Here is a 24,458-nt window from a genome sequence, read left to right as displayed (position 1 = left end):
ATTAGTCAATTATTTATTTTGGTGCCTCTGATTTTGGGGTCATATCCAAGAAGTCATTGTCAGATCCAATCTGAAGACTTTGCCTTATTTTTTTAGTTTTAGGGGTTTTTTTTTGTTGTTGTTTTATAGTTTTAGATCTTATATTTAAGTCATGGATCCATTTTCAGCTAATTTTTGTATATGGTATTAGGAAAGGGTCCAACTGCATATTTTGGCATGTGGATATCCAATTTTTCCAGTGCCATTTCTTGAAAAGACCACCTTTTCCCCATTGAACATCTTGGTACCCTTGCTTAAAAAAAATCATTTGACCATATATGTGAGAATTTACTGTGGACCCCTATTCTATCCTATTGGTCTCTATGTCTGTCATTATGCCAGTACCCTATTGTTTTTATTATTTTACCTTTGTACTACCTTCTTTTTCAGATTTACTTTGGATTTCAGGATTCCTTGAGATTCCATATGAATTTTAGGATGGATTTTTATATTTCTGCAAAAAAATATTATTGGGATTATTTTTTTTTAATTTTTTTTTATTATTGGGATTTTGATAGAGATTGATGACATTAACTTTTTCTATGTATAAGAACGTACTATACCTCCATTGTTCAAATCTACTCTTGTGTCTTTTAGGAGAGTTTGTAATATTTTTTCCTCATAAAGATTTGAACATTTCTAGTTAAATTTGACTGCATTTGATTTATTTACTTACTAGCTAATTTAGTTATGATTTTATTTGGTATTATAAATGCTGCCTTCCATTTTACTAGTCTTTGTTTATAGATGTGAAGGCCACTGATTTATGTATATTGATATAACCATGTTTGGCCAAATTCTCCTAGTGGTTTAGTAGTTTCTTCATAAGCTGTTTTGAAATTTTATATGTATAATCTTCCATCTGAAAATAATTTTTCCTCTTCCTTTCTAATTATTATGCCTATAATTGCTTTCTTTTGTTTAATTACATTGGCCAATGCCTCCAACATAATATTAAAAACCAGTGGAAATGATAGATATCCTTGAATTTTTCCAGACTCTAGTGTGAAAGCCTCTAGTGTTTATCCATTAAATAGGATGTTGGCTTTGGGTTAATATATAAAGAGAAGCATTTTGGAAAAAAAAAGTGAACAAGGAAATTCTTATTCTCAGGAAAATTTACAGACTTGTGTAAGGAGAAAAGGAAGTCTATTTTTTATTTATAGAAGATATATTCACTTATTTATAAGATTTATTTGCAAGAAATTTCATTATAAATTATGTGTTTATGAGAGGCATTATATAGTGCATGCTTTTTAAAAAAGATTTATTTACTTATTTGAGACAGAGAGAGAGAATGTGAGCAGGGGGAGGTGCAAAGCAAGAGGGGGAAAGAGAGAGAATCTTCACACAGACTTCCTGCTGAGTGCAGAGCCTGATGCAGGGCTTGATCCCAGGACCCTGAGATCAAGACCTGAGCTGAAACCAATAATCTATTTCTTACATGACTGAGGCACCCAGGCACCACAATGTATGCATTTTTCTGAATGTTGCCCTTTAGGAAGCAAAAAAATCTAAAATATTTCAGTGATTGCCAGCACTCCAAAGCTCAACTCTACTCAACAAAACAGTGTTTCTTGGTATTTAATTCCTCTCTCTTTAGTGAAAGTTTTAATTTTTCTCCTAAGGATGGAGTCCAATAATGAAACAGATATTGAGAAACACTGGTATGGTGGATCCAGACTACTTAGGTTCACATTCTAGACCCACCAATACTCGACCGGTTCTATGAGCTTTGGTAACTTACTTCCATGTCACTATGTCTCAGTTTTCTCACCTATAAAATGGAGATATTAGCACCTACTTCACACCATTGCTTTTTAATTTTTTAATTATTTTTTTTATTTGAGTGTAATTGACACACAATGTTAAATTAGAGGAAACAACTGTTTTTAATAGTGTAACAACATCTGCTATAGGGATATGCACAGATTGATTTACACTTACCTCAATTTTGGTAATCAGACAATGATGCTTCTTAGTAGACTTGACCTAAGTTGAGACCCTAGTGTAATTAGGAGTTAAATGAAGATAGAGGGAAATTTTCATACTAAGGGAATAGCATGGGCAAACCATAGAAGATAAAATGAAACAGAATTCTATTTGGGAAATGTAAGTTGTTTAGGGAAAGATGGGCATGGGAAAGAAGTAGAGAGTGGATAGAAGTGAGTTAGAATGGCAATGAAGGAATTTGCCTTTTATACTGGAGTAAGGGGGGATTAAACAATGTTTTTAAGTATTTTAAGCAGTGGCTACACTTGAGTACTTTTGAAGTTCTTCCTAAAAGAGGCAGAATATATATCCTTGCCCCAGTGGTATTGTGCTTTGGCTTGTGGCTTGCCTTGGCCAATGGGATGGATGTTAGTGAATATGACACATGCAAAGACTTAAAATGTACTTGTGGTTGAGTCTGTCCTCTTGAAATGTTTCCATTGCCATAAGAAGAACTTGCTTTGAGGATCCCACTGGATTCAGAACAATAAGAAAAACACAGAGCAGACCTGAACCAAATCTACCAACTGGAGCCAAGCCTAAAAAAGTTTAATTTAAAAAAAAAAAAGCAAAAGATATCTTAACTCATATCCACAGATGTGAGCACAAATGATTATTGTTATAATCCGCTGAGTGCTGGGGTGATTTGTTGCACAGCAGTATTATTATAATAGCTGACCAAGACAGGGAGACATAGAAAAGGATAGCCAGTTTGAGGATAATTAAAAATCACTGTGCTGAAGTACATGGTGGTCTAACTAGGATGATGGCAGAGGAAGCAGAAGGCATTTTTGAGAATTATAGAGGGTAGAGTTTAAAGGGCTCAGTGATATTAGACTTAGAGAGAGAAAGGGGGAAAGTGTGCCCAGGTTTCTTGCTGGTATAATTGTGAGAATTGTGGGATTGTTCAGTGAGACACAGACCACAGAAAAAGAACAGGATCAAAGGTTCTGTTTTGAACCTGGTGAATCTACCAATGCACAGCCAAGTGGAAATGTCCTTGACGTCTGTCTATTCACCTACAAAATGAGGACGACATCATGTGCTTCTACCTACCTCACAAGACTACTGTGTGGAACAAATAAGATAAAACACACAAAAGCACTTTGAAAAGAACACATTACCAATTAACTATGATAATTATTAAAATTAAAGCACTAACACTTTCATTTTCATGCTGCCAGATGCAAAAAACTCACTCTAATTTTATTTTTGAAACCGTGCTACTGAGTTTGTAGCTAGTCACACATTCTTTTTTATTTTCTGAGAGAAGGCAGAGCTGATGCCTCTGAGAAATAATACAAATGATATTTGTATTTTCAAAGACACGTAAGGAACAGAATTTGGAGAAAAAAGATTCTTGGGTTACTGTTGATAAGAGTCAGACTCTTGACTTGTGAGACCTCAAACTAATCACTTAAGTTCTCTGGGCCTCCCATTCTTTGTTTCTGAAGTGAAGGTTTGTACTTGTTGATTTTTAAGATATCTTGCTATTCTCAGATACATGAAACCCTAGGTTTTCATAGCATTTTCAGCTCTACTTACCTCCTACTAACTAATGATACTCTTCAAATTTGATTTGTAATTTAGAAAAGAGTTTCACACTTGCCTGTCCTCACCCACGTTAGCTCAGTCTTTATCAGCAACTTTTCTTTTGGAGCAAATTCAGGCAGTCCAGATTGCCTGTTACATCCCAGGCAGGAAAGCTTATTTTCATCTATGTGTGAGGAAGAAGGATCTAGAAGGAGTTCTGATTGGTTTGCTTCTTTCACTGAAGCAAAATTCCATTTACCACTTAGTCAAGGTGGTAATGAGGGTCTCTGTATCAGGCAACTGTGGCTGCCATCTGGCAGGCCAGCACCATATACTCGGCAGACAGAACCAATTAGTCAGGCCCCACACCTCCCAGGAGGCCTTGCTGTATTTGGTGGCTGGGTGTCAGCTCTGCTGAGTCTCCTACAAGAAACCTCATTGAGTTCTGGGAGGGGAAGGGCAAATCATCTCCTTCTGGCACTACAGGGCTAGCAAAGAATCCAGATCTTGGAGGTATAAGAACAGCTTACTCAAGGAACATTCTGCCTATGATAATGGTAATGAAAAATCTATACCAGAAATGGACAGCTTGATGTGGTAGAGGAAGTATCAAGAAACAAATGTCCATTTATAAGAGAAAAACTAGAAATGACTTTAATGCCCATCAGTCAGGGATTAGTTAAATGAGCCATGTTATATCCATCCAAAGGAATGAATATTATTGGTGATGGAAGACCTAGGACTTGGGCTTTAATTATGGCTCTGCCACTGCTCAGCCTTATGACAAGGGCAAAGCACTTGATCTTGCTTTTTAGTTCCTTCATCTATGAACTGAGACAACAAGAGTTCCTACCTCATTGGGTGCTTGGGAGTAGTAAGCTAGTTAATATATATAAAGAACTTAGAACAGTGCCCAGCACATAGTAAAAGCTATTTAAGAGTTTGTCCTGAGTGTGATTTTCATTAGAGCCATTCAAGTGATGCTTAGGATGAATTTTTTGAATACATGGTAAAAATTCGTAGTATGAAATGAATCAAGCAGAATAACAATATATATATAATGATTCTCATTCTATATCTATGCATGGAGAAAAAAAGAGAAAGAAATATATATTATAATTTTTCTTTCATTGAGTTTTCTTATATTCTCCATCTGCCAAAATTGTACATGAGTATGCAATACCTTATAATGAAAAAAATGATTTTAAGAAAAAAAAAGGAAGAAAAGACTAGAGGAGAAAAACTGGATAAACATCTTATCTCTACACTTAAGAGTGACTTCAATTTTCTGAGCCTCAGCTTTATCATCTATACCATAGTGATTAAAAAAACACTGATACCTACCGTAGAGTGTTAATTCCAAGGAGCAAATGATAAAATTTACCAGAAAGTAATCAGTCAATAACAAAGGGTCTTATAACTATAATATTATTACCAAAGTCATCTTGCAAAGTAATAACAAATACATCAATGACAGAGTCAAAATTACATAAAATCTCAGAGGTCTTTAGAAGTTCAAAATGAATCATTTCACCTCTTCAGATGTGCTATGTCCTGCCCCAAACTTAAATTCAAGAACTACTTATACGACAGTCAAAAGAGGGGCACCTGGGTGGCTCAGTCAGTTAAGCATCTCTCTTTGGTTCAGGTCATGATTCCAGGATCCTGTGATGAAGCCCAGTGTCAGGCTCCCTGCTCAAGAGGGGAGTCAGTTTCTTCCTCTACCTCTATCCCTTCTCCCACTTGGGCACTCTCTCTCCCTCTCAAATAAATAAGTAAAATCTTAACAACAACAACAACAAAAAGTCAAAAAAACACATTAACTGAGGATTAGAAGGCTCAAGTTGCAGTGTAGGCTGTGTCATTGACATTTTGGGCGAGTCACTTTTGTTTCTGGACCCATGTTCAGTTAGACCTTGCAGAGTATGGTCTGAAGTCCCCTAGTAAACCATTAGCCACTTTAAATTATAAGCTTTGCAGGGTTCTTATGAGCAAAAGATCACAAATCCATAGGCTTTTATTTTCTCAGATGACTAAAGACTAGTTGGTGTCTGAGTGATTTAGTAAGGGCTATTAAAATTATAAACTAAAAATAGTTATGTTAGAGTTTATTGCAGACTCTAATTCAGTATTCTACTAAAATATTTGGCTGTCACTTAATGCTTGGCAGCACTGCAAAACTCCTACTCTATGTATCCATCTAATTGCAATTTCAGCAATTTTTGGAAATGATACTTTGTTATCAATGAATCCTTAGTTTTGTCTTGATTTGGATCCAGTTTTCAATTACTGCTATTCTTGTGTTTTAATTACAAATTACTAATCACATAGATTCATCATTATCAAGTTAGTTTGTTGTGAATTGTTTGGTTGATTCTTAAGAGTACATTGATGTATATTTCTACCAAGATTTTTGGCTGATAATTTTTTGATATGTAGACATGGTTGCACCAGATTTTGAAAATAAATGATTCCTGTAATGTTACAGCAGACAGACCTTTCTCTTGCACCATAACCCAAATTTGCATGTACATTTACCTGTATCACTATATGAGTATCACTGAGTTAGCCACCAATAGAGTTAGTTGGCCAACTCAACTGGTGATCAACCAGGATGCAATATACAAAATGACCTAATTAAAAAAATGAATTCCAAGCCTACCTTATGCAAAATATATTAATTACCATTAGTATAAAGATGTGTGGGTGTGAATCTGTTTCAAACTAATTCTGAATTTTCTTAGTCAATTACCAAGAAAAGCTTGGATATTTGTCACTCACTTTGCCATCCAGAAATCTGTTACTGCGTGCTCCTGCTAGAAATTTTTGGTTGTTCTCTGGGTGCTTGCTTTCTTCCTTATCATCCAGGTCATGATTGATTTGATGATCAGTAGGATTAGTAGGAGTTGGGGAGTCTCTGCTTATCTGCCTTGCACCACCAATCATGGATTTCTGGAGTACTGTTTGAGTTTCTGCCTTCAAATTCTCATTTTCCTTGCTGTGAAGAAACAGTTTTGCACTTTGTTACTCATAGGGCAGACTCTGCATACACGAGGCTGGTATAAGAAGCAGAAGGTGTTAGTCTGGTGGTGTGAACAGTGGTAACTCAGCATGGCGGAATGAAGGGGTAAACATTGATTAACTGTGTGTGGATCATTTACCATAGAGAGACTGTGTTACTATCTTCTCAGAGTTTAACTTCTCCCACCCTCTTCCTCATGTTCATAAAGAGAATCTATCCATCTGCTCCTATACCCTTAATGTAAGTAATGGGAGTGTCAAAAACGAACCCCACAGTTTATCACATATCTTACTGACAAATCTAATGGGTATTTTCAGTGTTTACAACTAGAAGAAGAAGAATTCCAGTCCAGGGGGTTTGCTAGCTGCAGTCCTGCTCTGTGTCTCTCCTTAGGTGCTTCCTCCTGTGGCTTCTTTTTAACCTTGGTAATTCTCCATTTAAGTTTAATCTTAAACAGAGAAAAGAAAAGGAAAAAAGAAACTGTAGGAATGATTCAGAGAATGGAAATAATAAAAATTTAAAAGGACTCAACCTTGTTTAACAACTAAAGACTCACAAATCAAAACAATTATATAAGACATCACTTTAAATTTAGGAAACTTCTTTAAAAGTAAGAAAGTCAAATGCTAATGGCCATATAAATAGATATAATTCATATAGTGGGTGAACTGATAAAACATATGAAGAGTCAGTCAGGAAGCTGCAATGGTTTAACCTATTAACTCAATATTTAAGATTGTGTATTATGGGGAAAAATGGAGAAGAAGAAAAATTTTAAACTCTCAGTATTGAGTAATAGGTGAATATGCTGAGTATTCCATTCTATGTTCATATGATAGGATTTATAAAGCTATGAAAATAGGAATGAGATTTAATGACACAAGAACATATCTGGTTATACAAATAAGTGAAAAATAATTATCTTACATATGTGAAATGCATGTGCATAATATATGTGCTTGTGTGGTAAAGTACAGAGTTTATCTAAAAAGAAATATGCTAGAAATAAGCAGCGTCTCTGGGAGACACTTCACTTTGCTTCCAAGACCTTACACTCCTGGTTTCCCTTCTACCTTATGAGAAGTTCTTCTAAATCTCCCTTACTCTTCTTCCCTCTGTACATGTAGGTGTTCCAGTGGATGCCAGACTGAAGCGGGTTGGGGAAAGAGGCGGCCAAGAAACCGAATACAGAAGTATAAAGACCTCTGTGAAGAGGTTTGGCTGCAAGATAGGAGAGAGAGGAGTTGGTGACTGGAGTGCAATGTAGGTTTCAGATGGGGCTTTATGATAATTATGTGGGGACTTTAACACATTAAATGCCAGTGGTAAAGAGCCCATTGAGCCAGGGGGAAAAAGAGGATATTATTGATGAAATATGATGAACCCTAACAAAGTGAGATGGGATATCATTGGGAGAACAGAGATAGAAATGAAACCTCAGGGTAGTACAGTAGGGAGATAGGTGAGGATGTAGGCAAATTTATTTGTACATTTGGTGACGGTTTGACTTTTCTCTTTGATATATAAGGTATGCTTACCTGTTGGCTCTCAAGCAGAAAGGCCTAGGGGAGGAAGTCTGAGCTAAGGGCAGATGGCTTGAGATAACCGCTATGAAGAGTGGAAAAGAGCTGATCAGAACAAGAAGAAGGATCGGCTGGGTACAACCAGGTAGCCATGAAGATTGGGGACCACAGTTTTATGGCTTCAATCTGAGAGGATGTATATTCTTTTCTGAGATTTCCTAGGAGTCCTTGTGGAGATGGAGAGGAGAGAGTGGGGCTCATTCACGGCTGGGATTTTCCAGATAGTACGGTTGAATGATAACACAACAGAATGGGAATGTGAGAACAATAGTGTATATTTAACAAATAATTCTTCCAGTTAGAGAAGACATAGGACATATGATCCCCGACCTAAAGAAATTTAACTTAATTTGGCTGTCCAAAAATAACACAAATAATAAAGTTAACAACTGGTATAAACTTGCTTCTAGGAGTCAGATTGATAGCTTCTACGTAGTGGTTACCTTTTTAGGGAGGTGTAGAGCCCAGAAGGGAACACTAGGGCCTTCCATGGTATCCATACTATTCTGTTTTGTTTTGTTTTTTTATCTTGGAGTTTGTTACAAGGGTGTATCACGTTTGTGAAAATTCAGTGAGACCATATATATCATGTGGGCTTTTATGTGTGTATGTATGATAGATAGATACATTATATTTCTATAACATGTTCAAAGAAATGGGTTTAATTTATGAAACATACGCAATTAGTATATAAATCAATGTCATGTGAAGGTCACAAAGAATCAGTGCTGCTGAAGTTCATAAGAAAGAGAAAAGAACTATGATTTGTAATGGTTGCAAAAATAACATTACTGAGCATTTAACTACATGACAGTCATATTATAGCCATTCACATACATCAATCTTCAGATCAACCCTATAGGTCAGTGCTTGTATTATTTTCATTAGGACGAATGAATTAAGATTCAAAGAGTTTATGTGATATGTCCACTTGTACATGGTTTTCCAGTAGTAGAACCGGAATTTCAACTTAAGTAGGCCTGATTGCACTTAGAAGCCTACTTACTTCCAGCAGGGTCAGGAGAGAATCCATGGATGTTTACACTAGGTGAGGAGCAGAAAGAGGAGGAAAGTGCAGATTTAAAGGCAAAAATGGGTTCGGGACAGAGTTAACTCCTCTGGCTGAACACAATCAGCTTTGCTTTAATCACCTTCAAAATCCTTTTGTGGGCAGTCTCAGGACAGAATTGCCTGAGAAACGTGGAATGTATCTGCCTGCCTGTTAAAACAGTCACAAGTAGATGTAAAACCAAAAATAACCTGTTAAATCTGTTCAAAGTGAAAGCTGTTTAAAAAAAAAAAAACATACATAGCACTTTAAAATTACCATGAAAATGACTCCCCAGCTGAGAAACGGCATGTGCCTGTTAGCGCAAACAATTTGTCAACACACACTGGTTGTTATGCTGTTCACAAACTCACAGCTCTTTCTTCTAGACTTGTGTACTATCTACCTGAAGTACTGAAAATAGAAGTTTGCCATTTCGAAAGAAGAAAGAAAGATGCCACCAACACTGTCTTGGAAGCAAGGCACAACCAGTTTCTTCATACGTACTTCCAACCTCAGCTGCTGCTCTCAGGGACGCTGTGAGGAGTTTAGTGTCATCCTGGAACTACAGCAATTAGGGAGGATTACGGTATTGCTGGATGATAAATAAATGAGGTGAAAACTGTTCAGTTGTTCACTGTCACACTGGGCTTTTCCTGCAAACCAGCCCGACAGTGCCACCCTCTACTAGAGCTGAGTCTCCGGGTTAGAGGGAAACATTGCAAGGGCGTCTGATAGCATCCTCTGCCCAAAGCAGTGCGGAGACCTCCCATCGGCCCACCTCCCATGTAACTCCAGCTCACCAGATCTCACATTTGATTTGGATTACACCCCTGCCGAGAACATCAAATCTCAAATGGAGGACCCAGGGGGGCTCAGCAGAAAGGTCACCAGATGCCATCTTAAAGGTCTGCCAGCCTTGGCAGAGACTCAGTGCCACCAATTTCCAACTGTGCGCCATCTAACAGGGCTCCAACCCTCTGGAGAAGACAGTCCTGAGTGTGCCAACTCAGTGAATGGGGATCTAATTTCAGTAAATGAAAGCATGTTCTTATTTGGAAGTCATAGCAGATAATCATCAACACAACCAGACTTTCCTTTTTTAAAAAGACAACAACAAAATAAAAATATAAAATGGGACTGGGGAGGGGGGTGCAGCTGAAACTCTCACTAAACTCCATGGGGAAGCTGAAATGTGAAGTCTGTGCTAATGTAGCAAATGTTATTGTGACGAAGTGTGAGGGTTTTTTTTTTTCCTTCTTCTTTCTCTCCTTTTTTTTTTTTTTTAAATGCCAGAGAGCCATGCCTCGTATTATTATCATAGAAAGTTAGTCTTCAGAAAGATTTTTAAAGTGCTGAACTCCTAAACCTATGCCCGAATCATATCTTCGTCATTGGAATTATGAGCTAACATTTTAAATGCTTATATGTCTCAGATACCACATACACATTTACATAAATTCTTTCATGCTATCCTAATAATCCTGAAAAATAGGTATGATTATCACTATTGTGCAGATGAAAAAATGATGATCAGGAAGGTTAAGTACATTATTCAGGCCATCTTGCAAACAGAAATCTTAGACTCATGGCCAGATCTACATGGCTCTAAAGCATATACCCCTCCTTCCACATTACTCCTCACTTTTATGCCCATACGTACAAAATGTTTAAAACAATAGTATTTTTATTCTCTTTTAAAGTGTTAATAAAAAAGAACATATATAAAGGCATCTTGTCTGGGTTATTTAATATACAAAATTAGTAACCCACCCAATCAACAATTGTTCTTTGTATGATGTACTTTTAGCTTTTAGAAAATGATATCCCAACACACCTACTCTTCTGCATCCTTCTTTCTCCACTTATATGCATTTCTACAGCATGAGAAACATATTTATACCATGGTGGATGTTTTCTTCTATCTGACTTGTCTTTCAGCTATGCATTACTACCTCATTGGTCAGTGTTATATTGGGCATCCAATGGGCTGTTTTGTCTTTAAATTTATGAAAAATAGTGTGATAACTGAAAAAATAGAGTATGCGTAAAGAATATCATAGAGGAATTTCAAACCAAATTTGCTTAAGGAAAAGGTGGAAATGATTCCATGAAGGTGTTGGCTGAGAGAAAGAGGCTAGAAAGCAACCAAAAGCATTTGTTTGAGGTCTTGAGGGATTGCAATCTTGGAGACACAAAGTTGACCAAAAAGAGGTTTTTTTTTTTAAGATTTTATTTATTCATGAGAGACAGAGAGGCAGAGACACAGGCAGAGCGAGAAGCAATGCTCCCTGTGGGGGGACTAATGCAGGACTCAATCCCAGAACCCTGGGATCATGACCTGGGCCAAAGGCAGACGCTCAACCACTAAATCACCCAGGTGCCTCAGAGTTGACCAAAATGGAAACTGTGCTCCAAATTATAAGCAGAGAGTGCAGGTTTCCAGAGGCAAAACCCAGAAGATTACATAACTTGTTGTGAAGGAATTATGACTGGTGCTGAGAGAGTTAAACTAAGACACAGTGGCTCTTTAGTTGGTAGAGAATACATGTTATCTGTTTCAGAACAAAGCAGGAGGATGTGTCCCAGGAGGTGGTGGAGGCGCACTGTTTAGTTGCAACTGACAAAAGTCAAAAGTCCATGGTGTTTCAAATATTGAAACAGGAGACAGTGTACAGGCCTTGCTTCCTCAATATCCTCCCCTTCCTGTTTTGAGTGATTCTCTTAGAAATGCTTACTTCATTTTGGAATGTTCTTTCACAAAGGAACTACATATAAAATGAAGAATACCCCAGATTGGATGAAGTGCTTGTGTTGGGAGAAAATGACAGTGATTTCTAACCTTTGAACTTGAGACCACCTAAGGTGGGTGATAATCATGCAGGGTGCTGGATAATAAAACACAAACTTGGAGAACACTGAGCTCATTGAATTGGAATTTCTGAAAACAGGACGAGAAAATTTGTATCCTTAGCAAACGTCAGATGATTTCTAGGGACACTAAAGTTTGAGAAACAGCAGCATAGAGAGTGAAAAAGAAAGTCTTTTTCATAATTGTGCCAAATCTGTGCATAGTTATAAGCAGTATAGTATAGTGGTTGAGGACATGAGCTATCTGTTCCATGGACCTGATTTTGAACCCTAGCTGCAGATGTGATTTGATTTTGGCACGTTATTTCACATCTCTAATTTTCAGTTTCTTATCTGTGGGGTTAGAAAAATAATCCTTATCAAAATAAGATGTATGAAATATTTACCACTGAACCTGGTTTTCAGTCCACCCTTGACAAATGGTAATTTTGTATTAGCCATAGGTAGAGTACTATCTCCTTTTTATTTTTTTTTTATTTTTTTTTTAAATTTTTATTTATTTATGATAGTCACAGAGAGAGAGAGAGAGGCAGAGACACAGGCGGAGGGAGAAGCAGGCTCCATGCACCGGGAGCCTGATGTGGGATTCGATCCCGGGTCTCCAGGATCGCGCCCTGGGCCAAAGGCAGGCGCCAAACCGCTGCGCCACCCAGGGATCCCTACTATCTCCTTTTTAAACACCTCCCTCATCACCCGAGTACAGAAGGGATGCATTCATTTGGAACCTCAGAACTTTCTTTATAGGCAAAACTAAAGTTCAAAAGATCACAGTTTTATAGTACACAAGAACTGAGAAAAATTTCTTTAAATAGGTAAAAAGAGAAATCATGTAATCTAATTGACCACCTTGCAATTTACTAGTAGCAGTGAATACAAGTTCTAGAAATCACCCACTTAAAAAAATAAAGCAGATTAATTAGTATCAAAATCTGCTCTGATTAAGCAGAATTCTTCAGAATTACTTTTTAAAATTTTACAGAAAAAAAAAAAAAAACAAACCCAAAGCATTGTCTCATCATGATGTCCTCAAGTGGATTTTACCCAGGAGTTTTGCAGACTGTACTGCTTTTAAATCTTTGAGCCAGCCTTTATCAGCTTGAAATTTAATGTCCTTTGCACTGCCTTCTAGCCTGTTTTGCTTTTGCAAGTCTAAGCAAAGTGATTGTGCAACTGGCTCACCTTTCCCCCAATTATCTCAGCACTTTGAGGCACAGTTTCTGAGCCAGGACTTCTGTCCATATTGTGAGAGGATGCAGCACAAACAGTTCTCTCTCTGGACCATCCTCTGGGTACATCCACATGGTCTATAGGAATGAGGAGTAATAATTCTGGCTATGTTATTTTGTTTAATTAGGTTGAACTAAATCAGGGTATCAGGAGATCGTAGATTTAAAAAGTGTACCATAGGGAAGGAGGAGAGGGATGAATAGATGGAGCACAGGATTTTTAGGGCAATATCATACGGAAAATACTCTGTATGATATTATGATAACAGATGCATATCATTATACATCTATCCAAACTCTTAGACTATAAGACACCAAGGGTGAACCCTAATGTAAACTATAGACTTGAGATGATTATGCTGTGTCAATGTGAGTTCAACTGTAACAAATGTATTGTTTTGGTGGAGGATGTAGATAATGCGGGAGACGCTGAATAAGTGCGGGGCAGGGGGCAGATGTGGCACCTCTGTACCTTCCTCTCGATTTTGCTGTGAATCTCAAACTACTCTAAAAAAATTAAGTTCTAAAAAAAAAGTGTACTATACAAATATAAATCCGTGCTTTCTCAAAATTATAAGTGGTTAAACTCAAGGTGGCAAGGTATTACATGACCTCTTTATAGAAAATTTCCAGATAGGCACACAAGAACTTGTTTTGTTTTGCTTTTAAACCAAACTAGGATTATATTATTTTATAATCTCTTAAAAGAATTTCCAGTCCACGGTATAATGCAGATATTGTTACACATCGATACTTCTATCTCTGTGAGGGCATCTGAAATGTCTAAAGAGTATTTCACTGCATGCATGTACAAGAGTTTATTTAACTAGTCCTATATTGTGGAACATTTACTGTTCCCCAATTTCTACTAAATTAAATATTGCTGCCCTACTGGATGTGTTCCTTTGCTGCTAGCTCCTTGCCTTCTTCCTCACCCCAGGAAGCTGCTCTGTGTGGAGTAATGATCTGCTCTCAAGCCTTCTGATTGTGGCTGGTTTGGGCCAAAGCATAGCCCTGGCAGGAGATGGCTCTGTCCCTACAACATTGCCCTAAGCTCCTTGTGTTTCTTGTTCAGAGGTCACTACATGTCCCAAGGTACCCTGAGTGGCAGAGTTTTCCCTCCTCAGTGACATTCCCCTCTTCCCATTTCTGCAGACTGAGGGCTGGTCACACTTTGCCTCTGCTAGTGGTTCGTGCACCACACCTTGGATTTCTCTTACTCTTCTAAACAAACCCTTCTCGAATCATCCTAATCTGAATTATGTAAACTGTTTTCTACTGGACCCGGGCTTGTACATTATTATGTAAATTTCTGAGATCAAACCATATATCCATCTATAATTGTTTCTACAGAATTGATTCATAGATAGAGATCTTATGCCAAAAGTATATACACTTTTTAAAAGTTTTTATTTAAATTTTAGTTAATTAAAATATTGATTTCAGTTGTTTCTACGGAATTGATTCATAGATACAGAGCTATGCAAAGTACATACACTTTTTTAAAGGTTTTATTTAAATTCTAGCTAGTTAACATATTGGCTTCAGGAGTAGAATTTAGGGATTCATCACTTACATATAACACCCAGTTATATCACCATAAAGTACGTGCACTTTTAAGGTTTATGATAAGTATACTTAAAAACCAATACCAAAAAAAAAAAAAAAACAATACCATATGAGTACTCTTTTTTCTAAATCCTTGTCAACCCTGGATATTTCCATTATAAAAAATATTTCTAATTTTTATTGGTAAAAATAATGCCTCGTTGCTGATTAATTTTTTTTAGTACCATTTAGACTGAATCTCCCCCACCCTCATCAGACACATATTTAGTGTTTATTTTTATTTCTTCTTTTTTTGACTTTCCCGTCTATATCTTCTACTGTCTTATGAAACTGGGCTGTTTGTCCTTTTCTTATCAATTTGCAGGAGCTCTTTATACAGTAACAGGATTAATTTTTCTCCTGTTATGTATGTTGTAAATAGTGTTTTGCTTTTCCCGTTTACTTTTTATTCTATTTTTTAATATAGAATTTCAAATGGTAAAGTAACAACTTTTAACTCATAGCCACAATATTTAGAATTGATAGGCACCTATTCTTTTTTATAACACTGCTTTCACATAAGGCCATATACTCTTACTGAAAGTTTTATGCTTATGCTTTGTGCTAGAGGCATAGGTCTAAAGTAGTATCTCATGCTTCTTTATACTCCTCACAGTGCCAATAATAATAATAATAATAATAATAATAATAGTAATAAACAACCCATTGTAGGAGATTAATAAACAGCTTCCTGTAGTAAAAAAGACATGATGATTTAACATGATTTTAACATAATACGCCATCGCTTTGAACTTGTGAAAGTAGACACAATAGTGTGTGCTCTGATGTTGCTCTGCTTTATGGAAAGACTGAGTTAATGGATATTAAGGTGTGTAGATTACATAGCAAGCAAAGCAAAAGACAAAGATAAGGTATTCTGATCAGTTATTTCTTTTTTATGAAGAGTAAGTAGGGTACTTGAATTCTTAAATCACAAAGTTTTATCCAGGTTTTACATAGAGACTATAACTGGTCATTGCTACAATCTCCTGCATGGATTACCATAATGACTCCCTAAATGGTGTTCTCTTTTTTACCCATGTCTTTCCAATTTATCCTCCACAGAGTAGTCAGAACCATTCTTTAGAAAGAATTTTTGATTGTGACTTCTGGTGCTCGCAACTTTCCAATCCCTTTCCATTTTACGTAGAACAAATCCTAAGTTCCTACCATGGCCCACGGGGCCAGTGATGGCCTCTGGTGGTCTCTCTCACCTCATTTCCTATCCCTCTTCCCCTTGTTCCTCTACTACTCCATCATTGGCTTCCTTGCTCCACCCTAAATATGCCAGGAGGCTTTCTATTTGCTGTTCCCTCTGCCCACAATGCTCTTTCCTCAGGGATTTGCATGGTTTATGCTCTGGGCATCTTCGGAAGTGCCAGGATCGTGGTGAACACCTGTGGTGTAATTGGTACACCCTGAACCTCCTGGGCAGGATAGCAGTAGTGACGTGGGTGCCCTGATCTCTGGGTACTATACTGGAAAGCCATGTTCTGTCACTCCTTATGAAGTGTGCATAAGGCAGCCTTACACAAAAAATCTGCTTGGGCTCCAGGTGGTCAATTTTGGTGCTGTTTGTAGCAGGTGCTGTGTCTAGCAGTTGCCGGGAGAGCCAGATGTCTAATATTTGGAGAGCTGTGGGAAGTTGCAGCCTCTTCTTTTGAGACAGGAGCAGGAAAAAGAAACTAGAACTACTAGTTTTATGGAAAGTTGGAGTCTGGCGAGCCACGGCCACCAGGATGAAGTTGGGCCAACCCCAGCCAGCTCACTGCTAACTAACCATGGATAATTCTCACTGGAGAATTCTGGCTCATGTCTCAGTTCAAATGCCGCTTGCTCAAACAGACCTTCTGGGAAAACCCTCTGTGACCCATTACACCCTTAGGACCTTCCTCTATTTTTCCTCATGGCATTATGCTCACTTGAACAGTCATTACTCAGATGCTTGCCATGTGTCTCCCATCGTTAGAAATTTAGGTATACTGCTGTATTCTCAAGGCTTGACACTCACTAAGTACTCATTAATGTTGTGGAAAGGATGTCGATGGAATTCCATATATGCATTAATTTCTAAAACTGTTAAAATTAGCACTTTTTAAAAGTTCAAGAAAGGAAAAAAATAATGTATTAAGAAGAAGGGGTTTGGGGTATCAAAAATGACAGAAGATGCGCTCCAAGGTAATCATGTGGGGAAATACCAAAACTTTATACTTCTAAGCTATAAATATCAACACACATTATTACAAATATTTGCTACCCTTTCCCATAAAAGTTTGCAGCCAGCTTCCCCTGAACTTAACAATACTCTACCAACAGCAATGTACTATGGAATGAATTGCTTTGGGTCATTGATTCTTGGCATTGGAAGGAACTATAGAGGCCAACTTTATTCACTGGAAGCATCTCTACTCACAGGCATTTCTTGAAATGGACTCAAGTTCTCTTTTATTTAACAACTCAATCCTCAGATTCTAGAAATGTTCCCCTATGCCACATTTCACACCCCAGATATTCCATCATACTACACCTTTAGCACCCACACTTTTAGTGTGCCAGGGTCCCTCCTAAAATGTGGCGTGCAGAAGAAAGTACAGTACTGCATAGGTGGCATACACCTATGTTCTGAATACATTGGGCCTCCCACATCCCTCTCTGTGGATACTTTCAGCTCATGCTGAGCACAAACAGAAATGTAAAGAGGAAAACACTCCATTTTATCCTCTACTCTCTACCACTACCACACCAAATGTGTGTGGGTTTCCCCATAGCAAGCAATTCTTCAACACCAGCTGGGTATCCCTATAATTCAGTTCAATTCTGAAGCTACCTACCCAGAGCACAGACCCTACAGGTTAAGGGCTCAGTCCCACAAGACTGTCCCCTCTCCTTCAGATATCAATCCCAAGTAGGTTATTATAACCTGTATTTCTGATAGACCCAGTATAAATCAGGATTCTCACAACCCCCTTCTCAGGTTTGATTAATTTGCTAGAGCAGCTCATAGAACAGGAAAACAGTTTACTTACCAGATTACTAATTTATTATAAAAAAATATGTTAGGAGTGGCCAAATAGAAAGGATGCATAGGACTAGGTAGGTGGGAAAGGGTGTGGAACATCTGTGCCCTCTCCAGGCACACCACCCTTCCAGCACATAGACATGTGCAGCAACCCGGAAATTCTCTGAACCCCATACTTTTGAGATTTTTAGGGAGGCTTCATCATATAGTTATGCTCAATCATAAACTCTCCAGCCCCTCTCCCCTTTCCAGAGGATGGAGGGTAGGGTTGAAAGTTCAAAGTTTTTTTTTTTTTTTTTAAGTTCAAAGTTTTTAATCATGGCTTGGTCCTTCTGGTGACCAGCCTCCATCCTGAAGCAGCCCACAGCCCATTGAGAATATACTCATGGGAACAGAGACATCTCATCACCCAGGAAATCCCAAGGGATTTAGGAGCTTTGTATCAGGAACCAGGGTCAAAGACCAAATATTAGGTCAAGAGATGTACCTGGTGCTCTTACCTGTTAGGAAACTGCAAGGGTTTTAGGGATTCTGTGCTGGGACTTGGGAGCAGAAACCAACAGATATATTTTCTATTATTTCACAAGTAAAACACAAACATTTATTCCATATAAGCATTTACATGTACTCTCTAAAGACAGACTTTGCATCCATCTCCATTGGATTCATTTTGTCAGTTTTAGCTCAAACCGTCCCTGCCGAGGCATTCCAGCATTCTTCTACCTACATGTTTACTGAAGTGATCTGTCTTCCTTCAGTTATGGATTAAAAAATGCTGACTGGGGTACTTGGGTGGCTCAGTGGTTGAGCATCTGCCTTCGACTCAGATCATGATCCCAGGGTCCTGGGATTGAGTCCCACATCAGGCTCCATGGAGGGGGCCTGCTCTTCCCTCTGTGTCCCTGCCTCTCTCTCTTTGTGTCTCTCATGAATAAGTAAATAAAATCTTTAAAAATGTTGTTGACTAAAAACAGGGTCAACCTCCAACCTCCCCACCTCCAATATGCCATGTTGACATTAATTGTTTAATCACTACCATGTTAGCATCATTTGGTTTTAGTCAACATGAACCAACTCCTAGTGACCATCACTTTTATGTTTTGTTTTCACAACTAATATATTTAATTCTTTGGCCTACAGTTTTACCAGGGATTGCCCACAGGCCTCAGGCTTTGTGGTTCTATTACACACTTTTATCCTCTTATAGAAAAATGGTAATACTTGTCTCCTGTCCATTGGCCTTGTCTTCCTCTCCATGAGCTATCAAACAGTACCCCTCAGGGTTCCATGGTAACATATAATGCTACTTTAGCAACATAGGCTTTAGACATGGATTTAAAGCAACCAAGTATTGTCTTTCTAGATCTTTATTTTTCTTGGCATCCATTGTGCTCTAGGCCATTTATTAGGCTTTCAATGTGTATAAGACTTTGTACTCAGTGGTGAGGGTACAGTGGTGCACACAGGATTTACAGCTAAATGGAGGAGACAGAAATGCACAGGAAATGGTCATAGAGTGTAACAGTCCCTTAATGGTGTTACAGGAGCCCACAGGGTAAAGTCCTAACCTCCAGGACTTCAGAGCTATTTGGAAATAGGGTGATTGTAGATGTAATCAGTTAAACTGAAGTCATACTAGAATAGGATGGGCCCCTAATCCAATCGACTGGTGTCCTTATAGAAAGGGGAAATTTGTACACAGACATATATACAGGGAAACTGCCATGTGAATCTTATGGGCTATGCACCATGAGCCACAGAACTACCAGAAGCAGGGAGATAGACCTAGAAGCTCTCCTTCCTGGGCAGCTTCAGACTCAGACAGAGCACAGTTGTACCAACACCTTGATTTCAGACTTCTAGCCTCCAGAACTGTGAGACAATACATTTCTGTATTGTCTAGGGTACTCAGTTTGTGGAACTTTGATATGGCAGCCCTAGAAAATTAATACACTGATTTATACCTTGAAGATCACATTCAGGTCTGACATACCATTCCATCCTCTCCACATATCCTACAGTAAATTTGAACTAAATGTGCTTACACAGGAAGATTTCTGTTTTCCATCCATTATTAGTTTGTGATTTTTCTTTTTAGAGATTTCTTCCCCTTTTTGGCGTTCAACTTGTTTCTTACATAGATATTTTACTAATGGACTCAACAGATTCCACCCCAAGAAAAAGCCCTCTTGAGACCCAGGCTGAAAGCTGTAGATGTAGTCCAACTACAATGATTCAGAGGCAGATTATGGGACATGTATGACTTGATAATGGTGATCCTTCTGAGAATCACTTATTTTTGAACAATATAGCAATATTTTAGCAAAGCATGTTAGTAGTCCTATGTCATTCCAGCAACAGTAATATCAAACCCATAGAAAACAGAAAAAAAAACAACCTACCTTGACTTTTTTAAACATTTTTTTTCACAGTTGTCCTAGAAGTAACAACTGTGTCTTTTATTTTAGTTTATGTACCTAATCTACTGTATTCTTGTATTTCCTGGTCTCTGAAGTTAAAAGAATAAAGAGAAAAAAATAAAAGGCACCTTTTTATAAGACAAAGGAATTTTTCCCTATATAAAAGGACAAGGACACGCCCCTAGCATCCCCTTTAGGAACATGTTAGACAATGATTCCCCTGGAAAAAAGAAGGGATTTGGAATGAAAGGGGCTAAACAAAGAACCCCAGAGGGGAATGGAATTAGTAGAGTAGTAATATCATCTTCCGGGTGGGAGGAGAACTGAGCAGGGCATCCAAACTGATCCTAGTACTTTCCTTGCCAACCATGAGCATTTGGTAGGAGATCTTATAATTATGATTATTATAAGATTATATCACAGTATCTTAGTTTTCTCATCTACAAAACAGAGGCAAACTGCCTCTCAGACATAGAATATAAAAGGGATTGCAAGCATTGCATAGAATGGGATTTGATTTTTTTATTAAATGTCTTGTATCTTGTATCCCTGGAAAGATATGGTTTAGTCATAATAGCAGAACCACTGATTGAACATGTTGAATATACTACTTGGCACTGGAAAGGTGTTTTGCCTACTTTTTCTCATCTGGTTTTCACAACAACCCTCCTAGGTCCATGTGTTTTAGCCTTACTTGAGAGATAGGAGAATCTGAGGCCAGAGATATTAACTTTCTTAATGTCAAAAGGCCAGGAAGGCACAGAGGCAGGATTCAAATTCACATCTCTCAGCTCTGTAGGGATCCCAGATGCAGGACCCCTGTGCCAGAACAGACATTACTACTTGATTACAGCACTCACTTTGGAATTTCTCTGGGCTGACAGTACTGATGGTGGGAAGTTTAACCAATTTGCCCTCCTAAGGCCTGTGCTCCCTAATCCTGATGACCCCATCTTCAGAGATTCTAATTCAGTAGGTCTTGGGTTGGACCCCAAATCTTTATTCTTAAGGATTTTTCAGTTGTTTCTGATGACAGGTTTTATAACCACTACTTTCTGCACCTATGTTCTGTGAGGCCAGGTCTTTTCTGTCTGTCTATTTGTTTGGTCTGTGGGTTTCTGAAATAAAAGCAAAAGCTCTTAGGAGGGGAAGGCAACTATTGACTGCTGTTGTTTATGGAATGACTACTAGATGAAAAATGGGTTGGGATCCCCGGGTGGCTCAGCGGTTTAGCGCCTGCCTTCAGCCCAGAGAGTGATCCTGGAGTCCCAGGATCGAGTTCCATGTCAGGCTCCCTGCATGGAGCCTGCTTCTCCTTCTGCCTGTCTCTCTCTGTGTGTGTGGGGGTGTCTCTCACGAATAAATAAAATATTTTTAAAAAAGAAAAAATAAATAAAAGTGGGTCTAGGGACACCTGGGTGGCTCAGTGATTAAGCGTCTGCCTTTAGCTCAGGTCATGATCCTGGGGTCCTGGGATTGAATCCCTCATTGGGCTCCTTGCAGGGAACCTCCTTCTACCTCTGCCTATGTCTCTGCCTTTCTCTGTCTGTGTCTCTCATGAATACATAAATAAAATCTTTCAAGAAAAAAGAAGAAAGGTGGGTCTAGTGCCTCTTTTTTCTTTTCTGAACACTGGAAAGAAGACCTAGTCATACCCTTCCGTGCCAAGTATCTGGTGAATTTTAGAGATACTTGAGTGTCCTCCCTCAAATGTGACTGTGATGAGCTTGAAGAAAGAAAGACCTCTTAGCTATTCTCTGAGAAGTCTTTGTTTGGAGGAGTATAGACTATAAACAAGAGTAAGTAAAAATCTTATAATTTATGATTTATTATTAATCCCACTCCTCTAATTCATAACAAATTGACTAACACTATTCCTCCTCCCTCCCCAAAATCACTACATGTTGTAGATTACAAACGTGATGAGAAGCAGCAGCAATACCCCATTAATAGTTATAAATGTCTCAATGCTTATATTCCTCATCTATTTGGAAAATCTGCCTAAGTAATTAAAGAGTAAGAGGAATTAAAAAGATGAAAAATATCAGGAAAACAGTGCGCATGGAAGTTATCAACACTATTTTACTTCTACTATTACTTCTTAATGACTTTATTTTCCATGGACAACAGTTTAAAAATGTTAATTTCTAGATTAAAAAAAAAAAAGCCCCTGACTTCATTATCTTCCCAGCAAAGCAGATATTTTTCAAACAGTAAACTTACATCTTTGGCTTCTCTGAGAGGTACCGGAAGTGTTTGCTTCCAATGATTTTCACCACTGTCTCAGACATTGCTTCTGATCCACGGGGAGTCTTCTCAACAGAAGACATGCTTTTTCTCAAAGTCCTTTAAAATACTTGGGTTGGAAAATAAGTAACTCTTTTTTCCTCTTGATTTCCCATTAGTCAATTTAGCATCCTCATCTATATTAACAAAAACAGTAGCAGGACCAAATGCTATTTGGTCTTACCTCACTTGACATTCTTAATAAAGACATGAGTAAGATATTTTTAATTACTATTATCATTCTCGTTTTAACGTTGAGAGAACAGGCAATATGTAGTTATGTAACTTACTCAGTAGCATAGAATCAGTATTTAGCAGAACTGGGAATCCCACTCAAGAGGTTTGCAAAACAGGTCTACTGAGCCATTTGGAAACTCTACTTTCCTGATACCAGATTGGATTCTTTGGAGGTCAGAGAGGAAACCAGGGCTTTAGTGGGGTGTATGAAGATCTTATATTCAGCTCTCCTGCTCAGTTTCCCTTTTTACAAAACCGGGATAATTCCAGTTCTACTTCCTGGGATTTAGGGAATCCAGTAAGATAATGCATCTGAAAGAGTGCTGTATATAGGAAAGAGGGAATTTTGTTGTTTTTGCTGACGGGTGTTTCTGTAATAATTCAGGGAATCTGAAATTGAGATCCTGTACTACATAAATACTGGTGTTTACACAGGTTTGATGCCAAGGGCAACTTAGAAGTTCTATAACCCTGGTCCCAGGCTGATCACTTTCTTTCAGAGCCTCTCACGGATTGAAAGCTCTTCAGAGATCATTCTAATCCAAATGCTGGCTTTGCAGATTGGTACACCGAGGCCCAGAGAGGGTGTATCATTTGACCAAGCTCACACAGCGAGTGGAACCAGCCCCTTTTCTAGTATTCTGGTCTGAAGTAGACCAGCTCTTCCCAGTACCCCAGCTTCACTTAGTGTGTGGTCCGCACTAAAGAAGGACCTGCTAGGAGAGGATAGCCCTACCCAGCGGGACCTGCAACCTCTTGGAAGCAGTCTGGAAACTTCAAGGGCCACAGTCTGTGATGGTGGGGTCCCTTCTCTTCCCAGCAGGTGCGTGTCTGTACTGAGCCCTTTCTTGGGTTAGAACAGAAGGGTTGGCCTTACCGCCGAGGCAGCGTTTCCCACCCGGGCAGCTCAGGAGTACTCGGTCAGTGCTCTCCCCTGGATCGAGCCCCGGCGGCCTGCGGGGAGCAGGGCGGGTGATTGGAGCCCAGGAGTCGGGCCAATCACAGGGCCCGGCTCGTGGGCGGGGCTGCTCCCCCGGGTTGCTAAGGACGCAGAGGCTGTTGCTGGGCGGGGGACCAAGTTTCCATCCCTGCCCGGTGGCTGGGGGCCTCCTCCGCGGGCGCTGGCGAAGAGTAGCAGTGTGCTCAAATCTGTGTTTTGGAGCTTCTTCAAGATCTCTGAGCTTTTTTATTTTTATTTTTTAATTTATTTTTTATTTTTTAGCTCTTCTCGCTCACCTGTGTTGCCACGCATGTCCTGCTCTTTCCCTTAAGCTTCATTTCCCTTGGTGAGATTGGCACGTGGTTGGAATCTTGCCCCTGTAGGTTTAAATCCAGACCCTTCCACTGTATGGGTTTGGATAAATCTCTTCTTTTCCCTGAGGTTCAATTTCCTTATCTGTACAATGAGGAAGAGTAATAACACAGACGTAAAGATAAGTCGGGGATGAAATGAAATGAGAGTATAAAAAAATAATTTTATGCCAGATCACTCATTTGAGCCAGACAACTATTACTATAAGTTAAAAATGACCAATAGCATAATTTTATTTATTTAATAAAGATTTAAAAAGTAA

At 38.6% G+C, this 24,458-nt stretch overlaps 1 protein-coding gene across 5 annotated transcripts in view; it reads right to left on the bottom strand.

Annotated features, from left to right (window-relative positions):
• C12H1orf87 (chromosome 12 C1orf87 homolog) overlaps positions 1–23,842 on the bottom strand; it is a 78,322-nt gene extending 54,480 nt beyond the window's left edge. For 2 of the 5 annotated variants that reach the window (XM_072730775.1, XM_072730778.1), the window contains exons 1-3: positions 23,762–23,840; positions 22,585–22,784; positions 6,346–6,562 (exon numbers count right to left, since the gene is read on the bottom strand). In XM_072730775.1, coding sequence (XP_072586876.1) covers positions 6,346–6,562; positions 22,585–22,691 — 324 coding nt within the window. In that variant the 5' untranslated portion in view covers positions 22,692–22,784; positions 23,762–23,840. Of the gene's footprint in view, positions 1–6,345; positions 6,563–22,584; positions 22,785–23,761 lie in introns of all 5 variants that reach the window. The other 3 variants (XM_072730777.1, XM_026006895.2, XM_072730776.1) reach the window with 3 other exon arrangements.
• Between the last annotated feature and the right edge of the window lie 616 nt (positions 23,843–24,458).

This window comes from Vulpes vulpes, chromosome 12 (assembly GCF_048418805.1).
Source record: "Vulpes vulpes isolate BD-2025 chromosome 12, VulVul3, whole genome shotgun sequence".
Lineage (NCBI taxonomy): Eukaryota > Metazoa > Chordata > Mammalia > Carnivora > Canidae > Vulpes > Vulpes vulpes.
Note: the sequence above shows the minus strand (reverse complement) of the source record. Positions and strands in the feature narration are given on the sequence as shown.